At 34.3% G+C, this 23,614-nt stretch overlaps 3 protein-coding genes across 4 annotated transcripts in view; 2 read left to right on the forward strand and 1 right to left on the reverse strand.

Annotated features, from left to right (window-relative positions):
- The window catches only part of LOC127857001 (neuroglian-like), a 196,532-nt gene that overhangs the window by 108,392 nt on the left and 64,526 nt on the right, over positions 1 to 23,614 (reverse strand). The window lies entirely within an intron of this gene.
- Positions 1 to 23,614, forward strand: part of LOC127857004 (uncharacterized) — an 87,463-nt gene that overhangs the window by 48,379 nt on the left and 15,470 nt on the right. The window lies entirely within an intron of this gene.
- Positions 10,255 to 21,905, forward strand: LOC127857003 (uncharacterized). 2 transcript variants are annotated; one of them, XM_052393258.1, is made up of 11 exons: positions 10,255 to 10,630; positions 12,567 to 12,667; positions 12,923 to 13,091; positions 13,248 to 13,446; positions 13,730 to 13,751; positions 13,890 to 13,972; positions 14,187 to 14,208; positions 14,398 to 14,480; positions 14,635 to 14,656; positions 14,846 to 14,928; positions 19,187 to 21,905. In XM_052393258.1, the coding sequence occupies exons 1-11, from the start codon at positions 10,596 to 10,598 to the stop codon at positions 19,274 to 19,276; spliced, it is 909 nt and encodes a 302-aa protein (XP_052249218.1). In that variant the 5' UTR covers positions 10,255 to 10,595; the 3' UTR covers positions 19,277 to 21,905. The 2 variants fall into 2 exon arrangements, with proteins under 2 accessions (XP_052249218.1, XP_052249217.1); XM_052393257.1 differs by lacking the exons at positions 10,255 to 10,630; positions 12,567 to 12,667; positions 12,923 to 13,091; ... (5 more) ...; positions 14,635 to 14,656; positions 14,846 to 14,928 and adding exons at positions 16,886 to 18,469; positions 18,812 to 18,907.

The raw sequence follows: 23,614 nt of genomic DNA on the forward strand, positions 1-23,614 counted from the left end.
GTGCATTGCCCCATCTCCTTTGTCCAGCCACCTGGCTTTACTTGTAACAGATATCAGGATTTCCTGCGGAGTAGTTGTGTGCTAACTTCTCGGGTTCCATCACCAATGATGGCTTCCCCAAGGCTACGACTACATACAGAAGATGATAGTCAACATTCAGCTTGTGATGTAAGAAACGGGCATTCAGCCGGCGAATATAAACCAGCACACCTTAACTTCTTGGTAGGTATATAGTGACGAGTACATGCAACTGTTTAGTTGTTGAAAATTTAAAAATTGTTTTCCCTTGAGTCATCAGTAACAACATTAGCCAATGTAAATTTTGATGTATTCTTAATTAATTTATCATGGAAACTTTGAAAAGAACAATTTAAGTGTTAATATCTGTAACATTATTGTTAATTTTATTATTAAGCTAAATAATGTTTTTGTACATTATTCTTTCTTGAATAAATTTGGGATAAAATAATTCCACTTTCCAAGCACGTGTTCTTTGTACACATGTACATGTAATTGACTTTATCAGTTTGTTTTACATTTTTATACTAGTTGATAATAGTTAATGTAGTTGAAAGAAATAATTGTAAACAATATTGCTGTTACTGGAAAAATCCTTATAGTGTAAGCAAACACACCTTTCCATATGGAGAGGAAATCCAGGTTCAAATCCTGGTGGGGATCCCATATAAGCAGCAACTTACATAATGTACATATAAATTATACAAAGAATAGTATGTGTTGTCATAGTGTGTGATATTTAATATTCATATTAAAATTAAGTTTTTGATGATTTTCTTTGTCACACACACACATACGCAATATATATGCTGGCAGTGACATATTATGTATTTTTACTTTATGTGATTTATCATTAGTACACCATCATTAGCTTCACGCTTCAAAAAAGGCCCACCACTCTGTCTTGGCAATTAATTATAATTATTACCCTTTTTACTTTAAAAAGAAAAGGGTTTGTTTTCAACAAGTGTGCATCTTTGTTTCTACTACAGAATCTGATGTTCATATCTTCAGTGTCTTAATATAAGGCAAAAAATGAAAAAAATGAAAATTTCATGAAGTATTTGTGTCAGTTTTTAAGTGCAGTGCTCTTGGAAAGTGCAGGGAGAGGATCTTGCTGGAACAGGTGCTCACCCTTCAGTTGGCTCGATTGGTAGCGCCAAAGTCACTGCCAGCGCCCATGAATAGGCCAGACGCCCTGGAGATGGGAACCACTGACTTACATGATCAGTTCCCCATCTAGAGCAGCACTAAAGGCGACCACCTTAAAGCCTACTTTCTGGAATACATCTGTGTGCAGAGCTTGTACATCAAGTTGAAGACTTACAATTCATCTCATGGACAGTGATAAAACATTGAAACAAAACCGTATTATGACTGAAAAATCTCAACAAAAACAATTATGTTGTTGCCTTATACTAGTGTCATGGCACACTGGTCGCTTTACTATATTCTGCAATAATTTGCTTCTTTTCAAGGATGAGGCTTTGTTGACTGCTTTAATCAATATATAATATAAAATTACCTGCTCAACTATGAAATTATGTGAATCAAATATTGTGTACAACTACTGCTGGCCTCATTAAAAAAACACAATATGAAGCTTCATTACTAAATGTGTGCGCAAAAATTATTTCCCGATTCTGATCAGTGACTCATTTGTGTAGCTTATGTTTAACGACTGTTCAGTTTAGTTGCTTTTTTGACCAAGTTAGTTATTTATCAAATACAGTGTACCTTTCTAATCATTTTGCTCTATGTAGTATAAAGTTACTGTTTAAAATGAATCAGATATCTTAGATGAGCATTGTCTAATTTTTTTTTAAATTAAAATCTCTTGTCATAAATATAACTTCCTGGGCTAGTTTAAAAATTGCATATGTATTGCGCAAAATGTTTGTTCATTCGAATTCAAAAGATTCAACAGTCAATAAATAAATATAAAAAAAACAGTTTTAGTTGAATAATAATTGATGTTTTGGCTATTCTGTCTTTTTAACACTTATACACATTATTTCTATACAATTGCGGATAGAATTGAATTACAGATTGATATTATTTGACTATTTGACAATTATTGCATTCTACTGATTAATATACACAATCGAATAATATACATGTATCTGAAAATCAAGAATAAATACAGTAACTAATTGTTCTGAGTTATAACGAATTAAGTTCATATTGTATATTAATGTACATATGTATCTTGTATTGTTGGTTGCTCATTCGACGATGCAGCCTTTTAAGTTTATAAATGAAGGTCACTCGCTGAATGACAGATATTTCCAAATATTTCATTTACATTTAATTGATTGCATATCTTAAATATAATTAACGGATACTTCAAATATAGAAACGTTTTAAAATAGGTATCGTAAGGAAAAAATAATCATAAGGTCCGTTTTTCGATAGACGTCTGCAGTCGAACTTGAACTTTCCTAATATAATAACAGTGTAAATGAAAACTATACGCAACTAAAATTTGAGACATCTTCAGCTAGAAAATTGTTTCACTCTACCAGGTCATCCGAGTGTTGTCAACACTATGATTGATTTGATGTTTTTGACAATAATATAATTGTATATACGCTATATTATTCTTTTGAGTCTTAAATAAAAAATCTGTATATTTATGAAAATGATGAAGTTGTGAAATAGTACGTGATTTTAAACCATATTGCCCTCAGATATTGCAACCTATGCGGAAAAGGTTCGGCGTCTGCGCAAGGCGGCCCCAGTGGTATTCGTCACCGCTGTTAGTTTAAAAGAACTCATAGCATGCAGATTACATCACAACTCTTGTCAATTTGTGTATGCATTTAATAGCGGTGGGTAATATTATTGCGCACGTTATCACTCTTGCGTTCAAAAGTACGAGTAATAGGTATCGCATGCGCACGTAATAGCTATATCGGTCTCACATAGTAACTAAAGCGTGCGCTCGTAATTTTATTGCGAACATCAGTAATACTATCGCCTGCGTATGTAATACACACATTATGTAAGTCATGAAATTGGCATACACACCAGGAAAGTCACTACACTGGCATACAAACTATGCAAGTCACTACAGTGGCAGACACACTATGTAAGTCATGAAATTGGCATACACACTAGGCAATTCACTACACTGGCATAACGAACTAAGTTAGTTTCCCTCAGATATTGCAACCTATGCGGAAAAGGTTCGGCGTCTGCGCAAGGCGGCCCCAGTGGTATTCGTCACAGCTGTTAGTTTAAAAGAACTCATAGCATGCAGATTACATCACAACTCTTGTCAATTTGTGTATGCATTTAATAGCGGTGGGTAATAGTATTGCGCACGTTATCACTCTTGCGTGCACATGTACGAGTAATAGGTATCGCATGCGCACGTAATAGCTATATCGGTCTCACATAGTAACTAAAGCGTGCGCTCGTAATTTTATTGCGAACATCATTAATACTATCGCCTGCGTATGTAATACACACACTATGTAAGTCATGAAATTGGCATACACACTAGGAAAGTCACTACACTGACATACAAACTATGCAAGTCACTACAGTGGCACACACACTATGTAAGTCATGAAATTGGCATTCACGCTAGTCGAGTCAATACACTTGCATAAAAACTATGAAAGTTACTACATTGGCATACAAAATATGCAAATCACTACAGTGGCACACACACTATGTACGTCATGAAATTGGCATACACACTGGGCAAGTCACTACAATGGCATAAAACTTTGGAAGTTACTACATTGGCATAAAACTATGCAAGTCACTGCAGTGGCACACGCACTATGTAAGTCATGAAATTGGCATGCAGTGATACACACTAGGCAAGTCACTACACTGGCATAAAACTTTGGAAGGTACTACATTGGCATACAAACTATGCAAGTTACTACAGTGGCACATACACTATGTAAGTCATAAAATTGGCATACCCAATTGGCAAGTCACTACACTGGCATACAAACTAAATTAGTTACTTCATTGACATACAAGCTATGCAAGTCACTACAGTGGCACACACACTATGTACGTCATGAAATTGGCATACACACCAGGCAAGTCACTACAATGGCATAAAACTTTGGAAGTTACTACATTGGCATAAAACTATGCAAGTCAATACAGTGGCACACACACTATGTATGTCATGAAATTGGCATGCAATGATACACACTAGGCAAGTAACTACTCTGGCATAAAACTTTGGAAGGTACTACATGGTATAACACTATACAAGTCACTAGAGTGGCAAACACACAATGTAAGTCATGAAATAGGCATACACATTAGGCGAGTCACTACACTTGCATATACACTAAGTTAGTTACTACATTTTTATACAAACTATGTCACTGCAGTGGCACACGCACTATGTAAGTCATGAAATTGGCATGCAGTGATACACACTAGGCAAGTCACTACACTGGCATAAAACTATGAAAGTTACTACATTGGCATACAAACTATGCAAGTTACTACAGTGGCACATGCACTATGTAAGTCATAAAATTGCCGTACGCAATTAGCAAGTCACTACACTGGCATACAAACTAAATTAGTTACTTCATTGACATACAAGCTTTGCAAGTCACTACAGTGGCACACACACTATGTAAGTCATGAACTTGGCATACACACTTGGCAAGTCACTACACTGGCATTGAAATTATGGAAGTTACTACATTGGCATACAAACTATGCAAAGCACTACAGTGGCACACACACTATGTAAGTCATGAAATTGGCATACACAATTGGCAAGTCACTACACTGGCATACAAACTAAATTAGTTACTTCATTGACATACAAGCTATGCAAGTCACTACAGTGGCACACACACTATGTACGTCATGAAATTGGCATACACACTGGGCAAGTCACTACAATGGCATAAAACTTCGGAAGTTACTACATTGGCATAAAACTATGCAAGTCAATACAGTGGCACACACACTATGTAAGTCATGAAATTGGCATGTAGTGATACACACTAGGCAAGTAACTACTCTTGCATAAAACTTTGGAAGATACTCCATTGCATAACACTATACAAGTCACTAGAGTGGCAAACACACAATGTAAGTCATGAAATTGGCATACACATTAGGCGAGTCACTACACTGGCATACACACTAAGTTAGTTACTACATTTTTTATACAAACTATGTCACTACAGTGGCATACGCACTATGTAAGTCATGAAATTGGCATGCAGTGATACACACTAGGCAAGTCACTACACTTGCATAAAACTATGAAAGTTACTATATTGGCATACAAACTATGCAAGTTACTACAGTGGCACATGCACTATGTAAGTCATAAATTTGGCATACGCAATTGGCAAGTCACTACACTGGCATACAAACTAAATTAGTTACTTCATTGACATACACGCTATGCAAGTCACTACAGTGGCACACACACTATGTAAGTCATGAACTTGGCATACACACTTGGCAAGTCACTACACTGGCATTAAAATTATGGAAGTTACTACATTGGCATACAAACTATGCAAAGCACTACAGTGGCACACACACTATGTAAGTCATGAAATTGGCATACACACTAGGCAAGTCCACTGGCATAAAACTTTGGAAGTTACTACATTGGCATACAAACGATGCAAATCACTACAGTGGCACACACACTATGTAAGTCATGAAATTGGCATACACACTAGGCAAGTCACAACACTGGCATAAAACTTTGGAAGTTGCTACATTGGGGTATGTATGTACGCAAACTTTTTGGCAGGAGAATAGTGAAGTTCTCTTTTTGTCAGTAAATCTAAGTACGTTTCATTTCTAGAGATGTGTTGAGTACCATATACATATTTAAAACTGAACTATTATTCATATTGCCAAACCATTCCTGTTTTAATGTATCTATAATTCTACATTTTAATTCACATAAAAACGAATTTGTACTAACCGTATTTACATTTTCGAATGTACAAGAAAATCAATAATCATTTAACAACTTTTTTTTAAATTAGATACCCAATTTTTATACCGTTTATTACAAATATTGATTGCTTGGTTATACACAGTTTGCATGATAATATGTTTACTATTAACAACTTTAAGCCAATATTTTATAATACGAACATATATATTTACATGCTGTGGGTGTCTACCTAGTTATCCATACAGCGTGGTATGACATGTGTTGATTTTAACATTTAACAACCTTTTGAAAAATTTTAAGTGAATGCGTCGGTTTGTTTAAGCGGACAGAACGACTTATCGGGAGATCTGCTATGCAGCTCTCACAACGTGAATGACAATTAAAAAAATGTCTTCAAACGCATTTTAATGATTTAAACTATTACGGTAAATAATTTGAAATTCAGTGAACAGTAATACGACACGACGCATGGTTATATCGTTTGATACGTATGTCGATTGAATAAAAGAATAATATATATATAAAAGCGCTTACCATTGATTCATAATAAGAACGTGAGTCCGCCTTACATCGGTAGACGGCTGTATGCGATGGACATCAACTTCTCAAACAGAACGTCATGGAGACGATTTAGTATTGCTTTGTTTGTGATGTCCATGGCTCTCAAACATACTCCGGAATTACACGATATTACACGCAATGATTATTAGGGATGGAATACCTTTTTTCCCATCTTTCATTCATGGCCATTCCCCTGCTTAAGATTTCGTTTTAAAATAAAGATCGCAACTATGTTAATAGTAACAATGAACACACTTTTTGGGAAATAATTTGTGTCTACATGGTCACCATAAACTAAAATTTTATATCGAGACATGCATACAATTATTAAACTACAACAGTTCACAAAGGTTCTTTCTGAACGACGTTTTTCACATTATATAGTTATATATGCTTTCCAATTTATTTTCACGTACGTACATTAACGTATTTGAACAGTTTAGAGATTTCAGCCCTCTTTGTTATTGGTACTTCGAACCCCGATTTTGCCCCAAAATCCGTTTTTTAATAGGTGTATAAAAATAATATATAATGCATCAAAAGGATTATCAATATATGATGTACATCAAATGTTTTTATAATATAATTATTTTAAGAAGAACATTTAGTTGCCAAAAAAAAAAACAATTAAAAAAAATGAGGCTCCTTGGATCTGCAGTCAAATGCGTAACCGCTTGGCTTAATTGCTAATAAGTATGATTGTATACATGTATGAGCTTTAATCAAGTACATTAAGTTAGGTTGTATATGATTTAATAATTTTCTTTCAAACATAAAATAATACACGTTTATTAACATCCTGGCATCACCCGTTATCCATATGGGTTACCGGTTCCGCTTAATGGTTTATTTCATCGCCAAGGTTATTGGAGTTGAACGACGTAGGATGACGTTTTAGGATTTGAAATTACAAAAATATCAATGACGTTTTATGATTCGGAACTGACTAAAATAAAAATATAAACAAAATTTCGTCGTGTATCAATAATCCTTAAAGCAACTTATCTTTTAAAGTTGTGTTATACGTTAATATAAGAATGCGTGTTGTCTTTTTTTTATAACTGTCAACCGATATGAATTATAATGGTACCGTTGGAAAGAAGAACCTCCTAAGTGTCAAACAATTTAAAAATATTGTATGGCAGGGTCAGAGTTAGCCTGTAAATCGCGGTCAAAGTCGGCCTTTTTTACACAGCAAAATGCCTAAAGGAAAACTCGGAAAAGGTCAAAGTGGTTATACAAACATTATTATAAATTCGATATTAATAAAATGCTACCGTTGTAAAGAAGATCCTCTAAGGTTTCTAACGATGTAAAAAATAGTGTTTATCAGTATTATATTAGGGCGGCCAAAGTCGGCCTATTGATATGATTTTTTACACAAAACAATGTATTGAGGAAAACCCGGAAAGATAAAAGGGGTTATACAAGCAACATTTTTCCAACCGACCATACATTATTTGGTACCGTTGTAATGGTATTCCTCCACCGTTTCTAAATATGTAAAAATATCATGTGAGAATAGCATATTATTACTGCTAATTGCGACTGAAGTTGGTGTATATTTTTATATTCTTTACAATGACAAGCTGTGTTTCCAGTAAAATTCGGATATGATAAAAGTGACTATACAAGCATTATTCATTCGATATAATGGTAAATGGGGATCCTCTTAGAATTTAAAATATGCAACATTATTGTTTTGCAGTATCAGATTACCACTATTGTTAGCGTCGGACTCTATAGTTAGTATAAGTTCTATGATTGCTGATGCCCAATTATGTTTTCCCAAAATTGGGGAACATAAAAGGGGTCATAAAAGCAATATTTGTCACCGAACCTTCATTAAAATAATACTGCTGTAAAGGGGATTTTATGACGCTCCAAAAGTATGCAAAAGTAATATGTTTGCAATATTAAAAGCGACTAGTAATACAACCTATAATAACTTCGGACGAAAATTACAACTTACATTTGATATTACAAACATATTACTTTTGCATTTAGATTTAAATGCAACAAACTATTTACCGGCACTTATAAATATTAATAAATCATTTGGCAAATACAAATGTAATGGAAATTTCAAGTATTGTAAGATAAAATAAATTAAATAAACTTTCATTTAATACATCACACTTTGGAAACTTCACGACTCATTTTTTCACAATTATGTCTAATTTCGCGACTCATTTTATCACAATTCTGAAGAATTCGGGACTCATTTTTTTTTAAATTACCTGCCAACGGCCTCTTCCCCAAAACTGAAAAAGCCCTGTTTCTGCTATCATCCTAGGAAGAAATATGGCTTATTTATGTTGTATTTATTTCCATTTCAGTATGACTACTGAATATGACTAAATATTCGCGAATATAAACCCGAGTTCATAGAAATGAATGATATTTTCATTATTATTTCATGTTTCAAAATCATTGTACTCTTAAACAACTAGATCTAATAAATATTAGCACTTACTCATTCGAACAATACCAAAAATTCTGTTGAAATTAACACTCGTTTCATGAATACTGATAATTAAGTCAAATGAGAGCTCGAATATACGAATTTGAGTGATATTTTCATTATTATTGTTTTAAATTTTGAATTTTACTTTAAACAAGAACACTGAACTATTAATACATACAAAAATTCGTTGATATTGGACCATTCGTAGAAGTTTTGACCTGCAGCCTTAGAGCGTTAATGTTAATGATTCTCCATAATTTCCTTTAAGAACTCACACTATCAGTTTTTGGTATTAACTTAAATTTTATACGAGCAAAAATTTGAATTTCCTTACGCGCTTCACAAATTTATACAATATATAATCATATCATATTATATATGTGTCATGTGCTCGGTACTTACCGAAAAGAAAGGCGCAACTTCAAAAACGTCTTTCTCGTATATAAACTTGAGCGTTTTATATCCAGAATACGAGAACACTGATTACGAACCATTACACAAATAATCGGGCAAGTACTTTGTCCCACTACTAAAGGCATTGTTAGTAAATTAAATCACACACAACACTTCGGGCATAAGGTCAATTAACACACATTATATCAATATAGATTCATAAAATGTTTTTTCATATATATATATTGTATATATAGTCGTGATCAAAGCTAGAATTGTATTGTAGTTATGATTGTTTCATACAAAAAATCTTATTTAAGTATTCGGATCGGAACGGTTCGACACCAAGCTGTATATCTACTAATTATACTTCATGGAATATCGAGATTTTTATAAGTGCGTGTATAAATGGCTTTGTTTGCCTGATCAATCTAATAAGTATTGCTTGAAACCCATAGCGTCCAGTAGTTATATTTTGAGATTGTTGCAAGTAGTGAGTTGTCTGGGAAAATGTGTGTGTACATGTAGTGACAAACTAGTGTGTATAAATGTAGTGATTCACCCGGTGTTTTTTTTCAGAAGCGTACATGTAGTGGGTAACATGGTAAAATATAAGTTTGTTAAAAAACATTATATTGAAATAATAAAATCATCGTTCAGTAAAGTAGCCCTTTTGACATAATATTTCCAAATATTAAATCGCTGGCATAGCTAGATCTAGTGGTAGTGGGTTTCCGGGAGAAAATGCAGTTTAGTGACTTTGCACCACTTGCATGTATGTGTGTGTGTGTGTGTGTGTGTGTGTGTGTGTGTGTGTGTGTGTGTGTGTGTGTGTGTGTGTGTGTGTGTGTGTGTGTGTGTGTGTGTGTGTGTGTGTGTGAGTTTGTAAAACCTACCAACCGGGGAAAATCGTATGAATACACACCAACAAACCGGGGAACACCTACCAACCGGGGAATTCCCCGGTTGGTTTTAGGCGAAAATCTCTGATCTACGTGTATGAAATACCAAACTGTCAATTTAAATTAGAAATCCAACGCCTTCCCCGATTAGCGGGTTTGTGGCATGCACAAAATGTACACAAATCTTGACCATATTACAAACGAGTGTGTATCCAGGCTTATAACAGTTCCCCGGTTGCGCTGTTTAAAAATCATACACTCGGTATTTACAGAGACGTAGATAATCTACGTCTCTGGTATTTATATCATTTAGTGAAAGTAAGTTGGAAAAATGGAGTTTCGACCAAACAAACGCATTAAACTAAGGTAAGTTTTTTAATTATGTTTACAATTTTTAATTACTATTAAAAAGCGCTTTTATGCAAACGTTAAAGTAATACTGGAAGACGAATTCTAAAGATCGATTTATATAAATATCATTTGATTACAAAGCTTGTTTTACGGTACATATTTCACGAATATATTTTATAAATATACGTTAAACAAAGTAGAGCTCTAGGCAGTTTTTAGCTCAACTATATATATATATATATATATATATATATATAACTATATATATATATATATATATATCCTACTCACCCCGGCGTCGGCGTTAGCGTGAGCGTTAGCGTGAGCGTGAGTGTTGGAATGTTAAAGTTTGCGTACCACCTCAAATAATGTCTATGTCCCTTGACATATTGCTTTTATATTTTGCATACTTCTTTACGAACATGACCCCAATCTATAAACAAGAGCAGACAACTGTAACAAGCATCTGGTAAGAATTATGGTCCCCTTTTTCCACTTAAAATATGCATATTATTGATAAATCTTTGTTAAAGTTTACGTACCACCTCAAATATTTTATATGTGCCTTGACATATTGCTTTTATATTTTGCATACTTCTTAAGCAACATGACCCCAATCTATAAACAAGAGCAGACAACTGTAACAAGCATTTTGTAAGAATTATGGCCCCTTTTTTCCACTTAAAATATGCATTTTATTGATAAATCTTTGTTAAAGTTTACTTACCACCTCAAATATTTTCTACGTCCCTTGACATATTGCTTTTATAATTTGCATACTTCTTTACCAACATGACCCCAATCTATTAACAAGAGCAGACAACTGTAAACAGCATTTTGTAAGAATTCTGGCCCCTTTTTTCACTTAGAATATGCATAGTATTGGTCATTCTATGTTTAAGTTTGGGTATCACCTTAAATGTTTTCTTTGTCCTTTGACATATTGCTTTCATATTTTGCATACTTCTTTACCAACATGACCCCAATCTATAAACAAGAGCAGACTACTGTAAACAGCATTTTGTAAGAATTATGGCCCCTTTTTCCACTTCGAATATGTATATTATTAATAATTCTTTGTTAAAGTTTGCGTACCACCTCAAATATTTTAATTTTCCATTGACATATTGCTTTCATATTTTGCATACCTTTTGACCAACATGACCCCAATCTATAAACAAGAGCAGACAACTGTAACAAGCATTTTGTAAGAACTATGGCCCATTTTCCACTTAGTAACTTTGAATATTTTGTTAAATTTTGTGTTTACATCGACTTTACTTCTAAAGTATCAAGGCTATTGTTTTCAAACTTCAAATACTCTCTTACTATCATGAGGGTACTGTACCTGGCAAGTTGAATTTTACCTTGACCTTTGACCTTGAATCTGAAGGTCAAATTAATAAATTTTGATTAAATTGCCATAACTTCTTTATTTAGGATCAGATTTGATTCATACTCTGACAAAACAACACTTATCTGATATACCACAATGGACTTCACCCAAACCATCCCACACGCCCCACCCTAGAAATCCCCCCCCCCCCCAAAAAAAAAGTTTTTTGTTTTTCCTCATTTTTTAAACATGTTAAAATAAACATTTTTTTAAGACCGTCCAACCATCCCACCCAAGCTATTGCTATCAAACTTGAAATACAATCTTATTAGCTTGTTTTATGTCTTTATAAATAATGTTCAATAGATTGTGGAAAACATACCTGAACTCAGAATCGTCTATAATGTACCACTTCTTTAAAACATAAGCGATCAATATGTTTCAATTATGGTCCTCTTTCAGTTAGAATATGACTATAGTACCTTGACCTTATTGAATATGAACAATTTCCCCATGATGGCTTACTTTACACTGTCAAGCACTTGAATAGTCGAGCGCGCTGTCTTCTGACAGCTCTTGTTGTTTTCTTATCGACATTTCCATTTTAACATTTAGTAGCCAAAAGGGTCCAAGTCCCCTTGATCTCGCAAGAACGTACTGCCAGAATTACGTTGATCCACCAGGTTTTGAAGTAAAAACCGTCAATGATGTCATAGGTACAAATATTTTTGTATATGGTTATATTTAAGGTCGTTTAGAAATTATAAAAGAACATCGTAGCCCCTTTCCATTAAAAAGAAGAAAACAAACATGGACTATTGGGTTACTTAATACTGGGCAGAAGTATGGAAAAATCATAAAGATTTATTGATTATTTATGAATAAAAAAATATTGGCGCCTATATCTAGCCTTCAATTATATGACCAAAATGATTATTAATATAAAATGTCTACAAATATAAATATTTCAGGCGAAGGAGTCTTTGCCACTAAGCCTTTTAAAAAAGGAGACTTTCTTCTCGAATACAAGGGGGATCTGATAACACGAGTAAAACATGCACGGCAATTAGAAAAGGAGTATGAAAAGGAGGGTCAAGGCAGCTTCATGTACTTTTTTAAATACAGAGACAAATCTTGCTGGTAACTACAAATTATCTTCACTTTGCACATAAAACGTTTAAATCACGCCATTAGAAGAAGAATTATCTTTATTTTTTTCACCATAATAATTAAATATGGCATGCGCGTTATTTTAGTATAAAGCATCAGAAGTGTTTATTTAAATGTCTTATTCAGTATTGACGCTACCAACGATATATTTCATGAGGGTCGAATGATAAATGATGCCGAAAATGGAGACGCAAAACAAAATTGTGTAATGAAAATAGTTGAAGTCAACCAAACTCCCCATCTATGCACTTTCGCCGACAGAGACATTGCAATTGGCGAGGAACTCCGATATGATTATGGAGTACCAACACTTCCATGGAGAAAGGTACATTCTATTGTAAAGATGTCATCTGTGATGGATTTATCACTGATATTTATCAAATATCACATTTTAAATTAGCTTTAAATGTCTTTTGAATTATTATTTTTATAAACATAGCCAATCAGTTGTATGATTACATTCATGTTCATTCATGAGTTATTCATTTTAAATAGAGATATTCATATATCTTTTTGCCGTGAATTAAAATGTTTAATCATTGAACGTCGTCAAGCTCTACTTTAATGCGGTCTGTCTGATAATGTGTATTTGTTATTTGAATTTTCAGAAATGCACGAAGCAAAAAATGGGTATGTTTCACAGTGATTTTGTTATTACTACACATGCATTAATACAAATGCGTTGTTCCCAATGGTTTCATAACTAACGAACTTTCTTACACTGCCTAGATTATGTGTAATACCAATTTTTATTGTTGTTTTGAATAGGCAACCCAATGACTACTAGATCTACGGACAGCCAGGAACCAGGACAAACAACATCCATACACAGGGAAGAAGTCAATGAGACGGTTTGTAATATTTCGCAAGGTCGAAGCTACTAAGGCGTATGTTCTGGTTGGTTTTGTCTTCAGTGAAATAGGCGTAATTTTGCCTTACTAAGGCGTATTTTCTGGTTAAATACCTTTTAGCTGTGAATTAAAATGTTTTATCATTGAACGTCGTCAAGCTCTACTTGAAATGCGTTCTGTCTGATATTATGTATTTGTTTTTTTGCATTTTCAGAAATGCACGGAACAAAAAAAGGGTATGTTTCACAGTGATTTTGTTATTACTACACATGCCTAAATACATATTATGAACATCATGAAATTATTGTAAATGTTGTACAAGGAATTAATGTCAATGCGTTGTACTTAATGGTTTCATAACTAACGAAATTTTTAACACTGACTAGTTTATGTGTAATACCATTTTTTATTGTTGTTTTAAATAGGCAACACAATGACTACTAGACCTACGGACAGCCAGGAACCAGGACAAACAACATCCGTACACACGGAAGAAGTCAATGAGACGGTTTGTAATATTTCACTATGTTGAAGCTACTAAGGCGTATTTTCTGGTTAAATACCTTTTAGCCGTTTGTTTTATGTTTTATCATTGAACGTCGTCAAGCTCTACTTGAAATGCGTTCTGTCTGATATTATGTATTTGTTTTTTGCATTTTCAGAAATGCACGGAACAAAAAAAGGGTATGTTTCACAGTGATTTTGTTATTACTACACATGCCTAAATACATATTATGTATATCATGAAATTAATGTTCATTGTATACAAGGAATTAATGTCAATGTGTTGTACTAAATGGTTTCATGAATAACGAACTTTTTAACTCTGACAAGATTATGTGTCATATCATTTTTTATTGTTGTTTTGAATAGGCAACACAATGACTACTAGATCTACGGACAGCCAGGAACCAGGACAAACAACATCCGTACACACGGAAGAAGTCGATGAGACGGTTTGTAATATTTCATTATGTCAAAGCTACTAAGGCGTATTTTCTGGTTTGGTTTAGTCTTCAGTGAAATGGGCGTAATTTTGCCTTAAATTATATTGTGCCAATATTTATTCCGGGTGATGCTAATTGGTTTTTGAGCTTAACATAACACCTTCGTCAATGGTCATTATATTATAGCACACGTTATGCGAATTTTAAAAGAATAAAATATTGTTTACCAGTTGAAGTGACTTTGAACTACTTGTCTTTCAAAATCTTCATATACACAAAGAATTTAAAATGTACACCTGTCAATGAAACTGGTGCGCATGTGTATTAACCACTGTAGTTTATAAACATCGACTTCATCATAATCACAAAAACGTTAATTATCGCTTATCCAAGAAGTGTTATATCATTAATTTTAGTATTCAGTGTAAAACTTATACGCTGCCAATTACTGTGTATGAAACTCTGAGACATTAGGACATTTAACTTGCCTGTTACATATGGACATTGGTTGATATTTTATCTTAACGACAAAAAAACAATAGCGTCTACTCGATATTTTGCTATACGATACATTCTGACATGGGTAAGAAAAGATAGTTCATTTTACACCAACCACCGCACAATACATACAGGATTTACCGTGAACCACAGTCCGTTCACCAGTTCTTTTTTCTTTCAACACATTTGTCCAGAGAAGTACAATACCTTTCATTTAACCGTGCATACATTTTGTCGTATTAGTATCAGTAAAAAATATTCCTTGTATACTTTTTCGAACTTTGATAACATGTTTGGAACAACCTGGTATATGTTAAGACATGCTACGTCGGTGTATTTAGCCAATCTTTAAAAAAGCTTGATACATTCAAGATGAATAATCAAAGATATGTTAAATTTGAAACCGTTTTGTTGAAATTGATCATTTAAATGCAACCTTAAAAAAAGGTTTTATGGGTGTTTTTCAGTTTGTTATTATGTCGACAAAACAAGCTATCAATCTGTTTCAAATCTTCCCCAATGACAGTGAACGGCAAAAAATAAAACATGTGATGTAAGATAAGCAAAAGTAAACTATTTTGGACGAAGGTGAATTAAACTTGTATTATACCATCGGTTGCAAACATTTACACAAAATTCTCATGTCACTTAGATTTTCTACATCATAATAAAAAGCCACATGAGTGATGATATCAATTGAAAATGCTGCTAATAAAGAATTGCAATTTCAACTGACACTAAGTAACTCGGATGTATGAATCTTACTCTATTATTGTCTCATTGAATTGTGTTGCAGAGTACCGAAACTAAAGCACATAGCGACACTGCACAAGAGCACAATTCACAAGATGCAGCAGAAAATATGCTGAACAGTGAATCATCGGATATCGATGTACGTAAACTTATTACGATTTTGTGATTGCAATACAGTACACACATTTAAACATTTTATCTAAGACTACATATAGTTCAGATTTTGTTTTCAAGCTCTAGTTTCAAACTGTAATTAAGACATGCATTCTGGTAAGTGTTATGTTACACTTACATATTTTATGGATGTAGTTCACGAACAACAAATTATGATATTGTCATATTTATATATTATGTATATGATCTCACACAAAGGAAAACAAATGTATTTTACAGGATAGTGACAATGACAAAGATTATATTCCGGAAGAAGGCGATGCATCGTCAGATGAGTCGGTAGCTGTTGACATAATACCAAACATTCAAAGATTTCTAAAGACGACAGCGTCAACACTACCTCCTGTTGAATCCGTGCAATCTCGGGAACGGGACGATTCATCTGCAGAGGCACACAAAAACAAAATCACCATCGCTCAAACAAATAACAGTGAATACAGACATTACGATAAGAAATTTTATTGCATGTTTTGCGAAAAGGCTCAAACAAAACTAAAACAACATTTGCTTTCGCAGCATAAAGATGAACAAGATGTGAAAGATCTATTAAATACGGAAAATTCAGCAGAAAATAAAAAAATGTATGAAAAAATAAGGAACGTTGGGAATCATCTCCATAATGTTAAAGTATTGCGAGATGGCCAAGGACAGCTGTTTGTGTCATACAGACAACGTCACAATCAACGCGTAGCTGCAGACGAGTATGGACCTTGTCCTTACTGTTACGGGTATTACCCGAAGAAAATCCTGTGGAGGCACAATAAAAAATGTAAGTTTGCAAATGCAGCGGGATCAAGAAAACGACTCGCTTTAGAGAGCAGCCTGCTATTACCAAAATCAAAAGAAGGAAGCACTATTTTAAGACGTGTAATCGAGTCCATGAGAAACGACGAAATAAGTCGCATAGTAAAAAGTGATAATACAATCCTTGCATTCGGTGAAAAACTCTGTACAAAAAGGGGCCATGATGAAGAGCAACACAATTATATTAGACAGAAGTTAAGAGAAGTTGGTAGATTGCTGAAAGACATGCGATCTTGTTCAGGCAATGTTGAAAAGTCTTTGGAGAATTTCATGTATCCAGATGCTTTCAAATTTATTACACAATCTTGCAAAAACGTTGCAGGCTTCGACGGAAACACCAATACTTATGCTACACCATCATTAGCCTTAAAGATTGGCACAACGCTTCAGAAATGTCTAAAAATTCTAATTTCGAAAGGAATCGAAACAAACAATCGGGATCTGCAAACAAGGGCTGAGGAGCTTTCCAAACTATTTGAAATTAATTGGACGGATGACGTGTCTTCCAATGCCTTAAGAACACTTCATGAGGCTAAGCAGAACAGTCAGAAAGGACTGTTGCCATTGGCAAATGATGTCAAAGTAATGTCTGAATACTTACGACATGAAGCAGAAACACATGCAAATACCTTACAAGGATCAGCAAGTGATTGCGAGAAAAGGCAAGCATGGCATAAGTTGTCTGAAATCTGCTTGTGCCAAACTATTCTGTTTAATCGAAGACGATCAGGCGAGGTGTCAAAAATGACAGTCGAAGAATATTCAAAAAACAAATTGACAAATGACGATGGAGAATTAGATGGATGTTTAACAAAACTGGAAAAAGACCTGTGTCGTTATTTTTACCGTACAGAGATTATTGCAAAACGAGGTCGAATAGCTGCAGTACTTTTTCCAAGACAGGTGAAAGAAAATATCGACCTCCTCATACGCAGCAGAAATTCTCTAACAAACTGTTTCAATAGTAAATATCTTTTCCCAACAAAATCTGCATCATCGCATATTCGTGGGACAGATGTATTACGTTCAATTGCAATTGACTGTGGAGCTGAACATCCGGAAAGGCTTCGTTCTACAAAGTTAAGGAAACATATTGCCACAATGACTCAGCTTTTTAACTTGTCTGAAAATGAATTAGACATTCTAGCTAAATTTCTTGGTCACGACATTCGGGTACATAGAGAATTCTACAGATTACCAGATGGAACCATGCAGGTTGCCAAAGTCAGCAAGCTGCTCATGATGATGGAAAGTGGACAAATTACCAGAAATTCTGTCAATTCGCTAGACGATATTGATGTTGACGACGAATGTATTGAAGGTATGTCGCATTTTCAGTGTTAAATTCATACAGTAAACTTGTATAATGTTAATAATGGGCTCATTACCGAACTTGATAACCTGAAGTGATAAAAAGAATTACAAACATTTTCTGAAATATACTTGTGTTATGCAAGGAAATTCTTTTTTTATCATAGGCGACCAAGTAAGGTGGAATGTAAAGTCTACACGCATTTTGTGCTCAGTAAGGTTTACATTGGCTACTTCTAATTTTTCAATTTCAATGCACTAACTGCATATTTATTTGGTGTGCTTCGGTTGTTTCCATCATTGTTATATTATAAACTATACATAATTTTTGATCTTGTGATTTACACGACAGATGAACAATATTCTTCTGAATCATCCGAAAATGAAAATAGTGAGGACCTTGAAACTCTGCTTCCCAGCACCAGTCAACCAAAAATAACAGACAAAGGTATGCATACACATGTGAATGCATTTAAGTTATGTATCTCCAGGTTTCTTATGTTTCTTAGAACATGATTTGCTTACATGTAATTGTTTGATTCATTAGGCAAAATAATGTTTCCAAATTTGTCGTGTGACATCGATGTCATTATCAGGTGCCGTAAGTACCTGGGCGCTTTTGTCGTAATTTTGCTATAAAAAATTGTACTGAAGTAGATATATTAATATGAATATCTTACACATAGCAGTTAGCGACGTCATATGGTGTTTTATTATCCATGTACAGAAAAGGGTACTTCAAATACCAGGAGAACAAAACAAGCAGCCAAAAAGCAATGGAGTGAAAACGAAAAAGGAGCTGTTCACAGACACTTAGATCGTTTTTTGATAATGGGTAAATTACCAGGGAAAAAAGAAATACTTGCATGTATTGAAAGTGAGAATGACCTTCACAACAGAAGTTGGAAAAATGTCAAAGACTTTTGCAGAAATTTAATTGAAACAAAAAAGCGACGGGGACTTTTAACTTAAAAAAATACTACACATATAATGCACGTTTAGGAGAATACGTTAAAGGATGAAGTTGTCACATGTGTTTTGTGTGTTTTCTTGTTCTATATACTCTTTTCGAAAACGATATATGTGTGCTTATTGTATTTAAATGTTTTATTAATACGGTTCAGTCAAAAACGATATTTGTTCATAATCATATCGCCGAACAAATTAGGATTGGTATATAGTTCGGCCATAGAGTGTTTCTTTGTACTTTCTATTACGAGTTTCTACGAGTTTCTCACTATACAAGTTATTTTTTACCCCAAACTTGGTCAATATGAATGAATATAGCAAACATGATAACAAATCAATCTAGAAGGCTAAACGTTCAGAGAAGGCACAAAAATTTAGTCGGATAACTGGAAACAAACATTTTGTTCAAGCATAACAAACAAACACTTTTAGATGTAATAAGATAAATGTAAATAACATAAAAAACTACTGCTAAACTACTGCTTCAATGTGAAGAATACAAATGAATATTTTGTCAATTTTACAAAATTTGTTTTGAATGACAGGTGCCTGACTTGCAGCTGAGTACTTAATAGTTATTTTAAAGTAAAAATTTACCAATATGTAAATTATTGCGTAAATATCGCACTAGAATTGATAAAATAGTTGTTAAATATTACAACAATTTCCTACACATACTTTTGTGCATTTGTTTTGCGTGTAGATATTCACATTAACTATCAATTCACATACCCATTTCCCAGGCTAAGATATTGTTAAAACAATGTATCGCGTTTGCGACTGACCTCTTTTATGCATTCTAACACAAGCTATTTACTTGTTTTTTCGAATACTCTGCATATACACACACTTGAACAAGCTGTAGATAACCTAGAACAAAACATATTTGAAACATATATTTATATGTGATATGTAAATGCATGCACAAAGCTAATAATTAATCATGTTTATACACTTTGCGATATTATGCTATAATGTCGGTTGTTTTAAGTGATTAATCATTATGTTAACCATGTTATCTGCCATCTGGAATGTAATTAAGTGTTTTGACATGTATGCGAAATTGATCTTGTTCGATTTGGTGCGGTATATTCAGAATTGAGTCACACTGTTATAATTTTCCTGTTGGTACATATTATTTTTAAGTTGGCACCAACAAGGGTCTAACAATTGATCCACATGTGCACTCCCCAGTAAGAATATATACTATAATGTAAGTGATTTAAAATAATATGTAACTACGTGTTTGATAAGTGTTTGCTTTGGTACATATTTAATTATTAGTGTTTTTATATAATGATAATGCTGTCAAAGTCAGCGGTGCTTATACGTGTATAACAACATTAATTATAACTTTTATATGGTTTTCTAATAATAATACATGGTTGACACATCGGCATAAATTTTCAGTGCTTAAAATACACTCTTTCTATTATATTTTATGCAAAAATTAGCTACATAAGTTGGTTTACATAAAGGTAGTTTGAACAAAATACGTGAATTCAAATCTTGAAAAAAGGTGTTTGGTTTGCAAGGGAAAACTAAGCGATTGCCAGTGACTATTTTCCTTAAAATATAAGCTGTTATTTCGACAGGTAGAATTAAATGTAAGTTCATTATTAACGTTAACCCGTTTTTGGCATTCTCTACTCAAACAAGTGCATACATACTGTATTATTTTAATACAGCACATGTGTAATGGTATCACAGTTGTAGAATTGGAATTCATATATTATAACAATAAATACTGATCATTATTCAGATTGACCTACCGCCGTAGACTAAGTCACTGGCGTATCAAAATGCATTGTTATCAAGTCGTTTTGCTAGTTTACTAAACTATTTTGTTTCTCAGGCCTCGCCACATTCGTTGTGAAAAGTTCATGATTGTTTAAAGTTACAGATTTTATTATTTTTGAAAATGCAATTAGTGTATTTAAGACAATTTAAGTGAAGTGGAAGTTGCCATGCGTGTGAATGAATTTTCTGATGTTTACCTGTTTCAGGGGATTAAATGCATGAGTTATTTTATAATGTCAGAGTAAGGACAAAGTAAATTTACACTACTCAATCTACATGCATATGGACAGTTCTACTTTTAGGATAAAAAACTTCATAGTACGTGAAAATCGTGAATATTTTTTTCTGATGGACACAAGGAATTAAACAAATAAGCCGCCTCCCCCTCTCCTTCATTCGGTTTAACAAATAGCGTGGCCTGAAAAAAAATAACATTATTTTTTTGTTTTAAGAACGAATTGTATTCATTTGTTGTTTAATTGCACCATGATTGTTATGGTATAATGCAGCACTTGCATGCTTGTAGTCGGCTTATAGCTAATAAAGTCATAAATGTATTGTTTGATTTGCGTTATGTCTCTTATGCTTATTTTGATGTGAATAATATTTGAGTCAATCAAATGAGGCATTTTTGTAGAACTTATATAAGGTCATATAATAAACATATTTAATTTAAATATTGTTTCATACATATTCTTTTCAAATTTGTACTAACTTAAATATTATCCATGAACGTGCACGCCATTGTCCTATTAACAACGGTACCATGATTACACACAATTACCCCTGTTGGTAAACGCAAGTTCCCCGTTGGACATTATTGAAGTTCTACAGTGATAGCGCGCTTAAGTTCCTCTCTTGGTTAACACAATTCCCCTGTTGGCACACATTAAAGTTCCACGGTTGGTACGCACATAGTACCCCTGTTGGTATACACCGTTCCCCAGTTGGAACACATTGAAGTGCCACAGTTGGAACGCACTAAGTTCCCCTGTTGGTATACACCATTCCCCTGTTGGTACACATTGAAGTTCCACAGTTGGTACGCACTTAGTACCCCTGTTGGTATACACCGTTCCCCAGTTGGCACACATCGCAGTTCCTCATTTGGTACGCACATAATTCCCCGGTTTGCATGTAAAATTTTCTTTGATTTATTACCCTATTTATCATAATTTTTATGTCAAAATCGTATTTTAGGTTCGAAACTTGTCTGTTCTTTATCACTTTCAGCTTTCTAGAATATGTGGAAATGGTGGTCCCCGGTTGGTAGGTTTAGAACACATTTCCCCGGTTGGAAGGTTTTACAAGTATGTGTGTGTGTGTGTGTGTGTGTGTGTGTGTGTGCGTGCGTGCGTGCGTGCGTGCGTGCGTGTGCGTGTGCGTGTGCGTGTGCGTGTGCGTGTGCGTGTGCGTGTGCGTGTGTGTGTGTGTGTGTGTGTGTGTGTGTGTGTGTGTGTGTGTGTGTGTGTGTGTGTGTGTGTGTGTGTGTGTGTGTGTGTGTGTGTGTGTGTGTGTGTGTGTGTGTGTGTGTGTGTGTGTGTGTGTGTGTGTGTGTGTGTGTGTGTGTGTGTGTGTGTGTGTGTGTGTGTGTGTGTGCGTGTGTGTGCGTGTGTGTGCGTGCGTGGCAGTGTGTGGCAGTGTGTGGCAGTGTAAACCCTACAATTGTAGCACTCAACACTCAACACTCACTCACGTATGTAGCACAACACTTTTATGTAGCACGCCAACTGCGTGCTACAATTGTTTTATGCTTTCTAGTGCTCAGAAAACGTTCAAAATACTAGAATATGTATACTTCGACATCGCCTCTGTCTGGCCTTAGGCCAATGCTACGAAGCATTGAACATATCGAACATATCGAATCTTTATGAGTATGTTACTGTGCTACAAAAAAGTGTGTGTCTTTACGTTATGTAGCGATTCTTAAAGTGTAAATTAACTGACTGTGTTGCTTTTCGTTTGATGTCAGTTGATGTTCTGAAAACTTACACAGATAGGAAAAAGGATAATCTTTTTTGGCATTTACTTGTACTATTGTTATTGTGATACACAAAGAGCTACATTTGAATGTGTGTGTTTGTTTAAAACAAGCTACAAACGCGGTTAGTCAACAGTGGAAAGCTTGCCGTCTATAGTATGGTAACTATGAAAATGTCACAAAGGCTGAATATTGAAATTGATCATAGTCTCAACGCAAACTTGATTGTTTCAGTCAGTAAAGAGCAATAAGTGGTGCTTGCGGCCACCATTATCAAGTAGGATTCCGGCTTAGGTTAACGTATTTCCACCAAGCCGGTCAGTAACTCTTTAAGCACTGTAATAAGCCATCGGTGATTTATTCGTTCGTTCGTTTGTTAATTCATTTTGCAAAAACGGCTTTATC

The sequence above is a fragment of the Dreissena polymorpha genome, chromosome 14, assembly GCF_020536995.1.
Source record: "Dreissena polymorpha isolate Duluth1 chromosome 14, UMN_Dpol_1.0, whole genome shotgun sequence".
Lineage (NCBI taxonomy): Eukaryota > Metazoa > Mollusca > Bivalvia > Myida > Dreissenidae > Dreissena > Dreissena polymorpha.

Excerpts from the sequence above, each read along its gene's own strand:
- LOC127857003 (XM_052393257.1), top strand. The coding sequence starts at position 16,924 with ATGTATGAAAAAATAAGGAACGTTGGGAATCATCTCCATAATGTTAAA. Across the intron at positions 18,470-18,811 it reads TGACGACGAATGTATTGAAG|ATGAACAATATTCTTCTGAA; the intron begins GTATGTCGCATT and ends TTTACACGACAG. Across the intron at positions 18,908-19,186 it reads ACCAAAAATAACAGACAAAG|AAAAGGGTACTTCAAATACC; the intron begins GTATGCATACAC and ends ATCCATGTACAG.